Source organism: Phalaenopsis equestris, unplaced genomic scaffold (genome assembly GCF_001263595.1).
Source record: "Phalaenopsis equestris unplaced genomic scaffold, ASM126359v1 Scaffold000606, whole genome shotgun sequence".
NCBI lineage: Eukaryota > Viridiplantae > Streptophyta > Magnoliopsida > Asparagales > Orchidaceae > Phalaenopsis > Phalaenopsis equestris.
In genome coordinates this window covers 862,038-863,839 of record NW_018165046.1, presented here as the reverse complement: position 1 = coordinate 863,839, position 1,802 = coordinate 862,038, and the positions used below count along the sequence as shown (strand labels likewise).

The following is a 1,802-nucleotide window of genomic DNA, read 5'->3' as shown; positions in this document are numbered from 1 at the left end:
TTCCAGTTTTTCCAATCCAGAAGACAGTGGTTGCGTCATTTTTGCATATTCTTGTAGTAGAGATTTTGCACCAGCCTTATCACCTCTGGCTTGAATTGTTAGGATTTCCCTACTGAGTCCCTCAACAGCTGCTTCAACCTTCAAGAAGATGCCATTTGAAAAAACTGATGAGTCAGTTTCAATCCACAGGAGGTTAAAGGTGTAGAAAAATCAAGAAAACAGAGAACACCTTTTCAAAATCCACTGAGAAAGTACCATCTGGTTGCAAAATAAATGCTTCTTTATCATACAACCAGTTAAATTGCAATGCCTGTCCTTTTCTGCGTCCATTCAATGAAATGACAATTTCAGTTAAGTTAACTTCTCTTGGTGTAAGAATTTTAAATTCGATGGAATAGTTTTAACATTTTTACCCATGAGCATCTTCTAATCCAAAGCGCACTGAACGAAAACATCCAGCAAGGAAAGAAACATACATGGATCTCAATAAGTGCCTTGGGAGCAGTTCCTGAGTAATTAAAAATTATACTGAACAACCTCGTAATTTGCATAATGCAGCCCCATGTACAAACTGAAATGGATATTTAAACAAGCAAAATAAATAAAACAATAGAGCATTAGCACAAATTATATGAAAGCTACTGACCTGGTTGATGAGGAATCTTAGAGCCCACAGGCCCACAATATCTGCTTTAGCTTCTTCCAAGGCTGAATAGAGTTCTTGAAGTTCCTTTGCATAATGAACAAAGGAAACCATTATGTGTCAGATCAAAACTATCTGAAGTTGCTTTTCAATTAATGAAATCTATAAAGTAGATGACATAGCCTTTACTAGTAAAAACTCAATTCAAGAAGAACGGAAAATGATATTTCAAGCTCATTCATAGTGACTACAACTATTTGTTAAGGGGTTGTTTGGTTTGATGAAAATGAAATGTAATTTAAATGGTTTGAAGAGAACTATGATTACAAAATTTTTGAAATACTTTCGAGTTATTTGTTCACTGTAAAATAAACGTAGGACTTCATATTTTTCTTATTTGGTTTGAAAGAGATTGAAAACAATGTATTTCAAAATATATTTTTCAGCCAATTGCGCCGGTGGGTGGAAGGGGGAGGAGGGTGGGCCGGCAAGTTGCCTGCAGAGATGGACTGATGTGCGGCACGGCGGACAGTCGGAGCGGTGGGGAACAACGACAACGACAACGACTGGAGATGGCGGCGGTAGGTGGTAAGCTGCAGAGGTGGCATCGAGCGACCAGTGGTAGCGGGCGACCCGTGGTAAGGGCGATCGCGACGGGTGGTGACTGACAAATGAAGAGACGACAGCGAACCGTGGAGGGCTGCGGCGGCTAGCGAACGACGGGTTGCAATGGCAAACGGGAGACAGTGGACAGACGACGAAAACAACTGGCGGTCCGCAACAGCTGGCAGAGGTGGGCTGCAACAACTTGTCTATAGCATTTTATATAAACAATGTAATTCAAATTCTATCAAATCGGCCAAATTCTAAATTCAACCAAAATGAACAACGGCGTAAACTTCAAATTCATTCATACTTTACATTGTATTTATAGTTCTTTATACCGAACACAATTTTCTCAAATCCCTGCAAAAAAAATTACAGTATACCACAAATTCACTGAACAAAACAAAAGCTAAACTATTTATAAAGTTGTTGGAAAAACTTTTTAAAAGTGGTTATGGGTATTATAAAGTTGGAAAAACACCTTTCCATATAATTATCAACTCTAGTGAATCTGGTTGTTAGAAACTGCTTATCACCAATATATATATATATG

At 38.5% G+C, this 1,802-nt stretch overlaps 1 protein-coding gene across 2 annotated transcripts in view; it reads right to left on the bottom strand.

Moving 5' to 3' along the window:
* The window catches only part of LOC110029834 (nudix hydrolase 3), a 109,477-nt gene that overhangs the window by 3,273 nt on the left and 104,402 nt on the right, over positions 1–1,802 (bottom strand). Inside the window, exons 18-21 of one of the 2 annotated variants that reach the window (XM_020732292.1) lie at positions 647–730; positions 414–508; positions 230–320; positions 1–138 (exon numbers count right to left, since the gene is read on the bottom strand). In XM_020732292.1, coding sequence (XP_020587951.1) covers positions 1–138; positions 230–320; positions 414–508; positions 647–730 — 408 coding nt within the window. Of the gene's footprint in view, positions 139–229; positions 321–413; positions 572–646; positions 731–1,802 lie in introns of those variants that run through there. The other variant, XM_020732293.1, reaches the window with a different exon arrangement.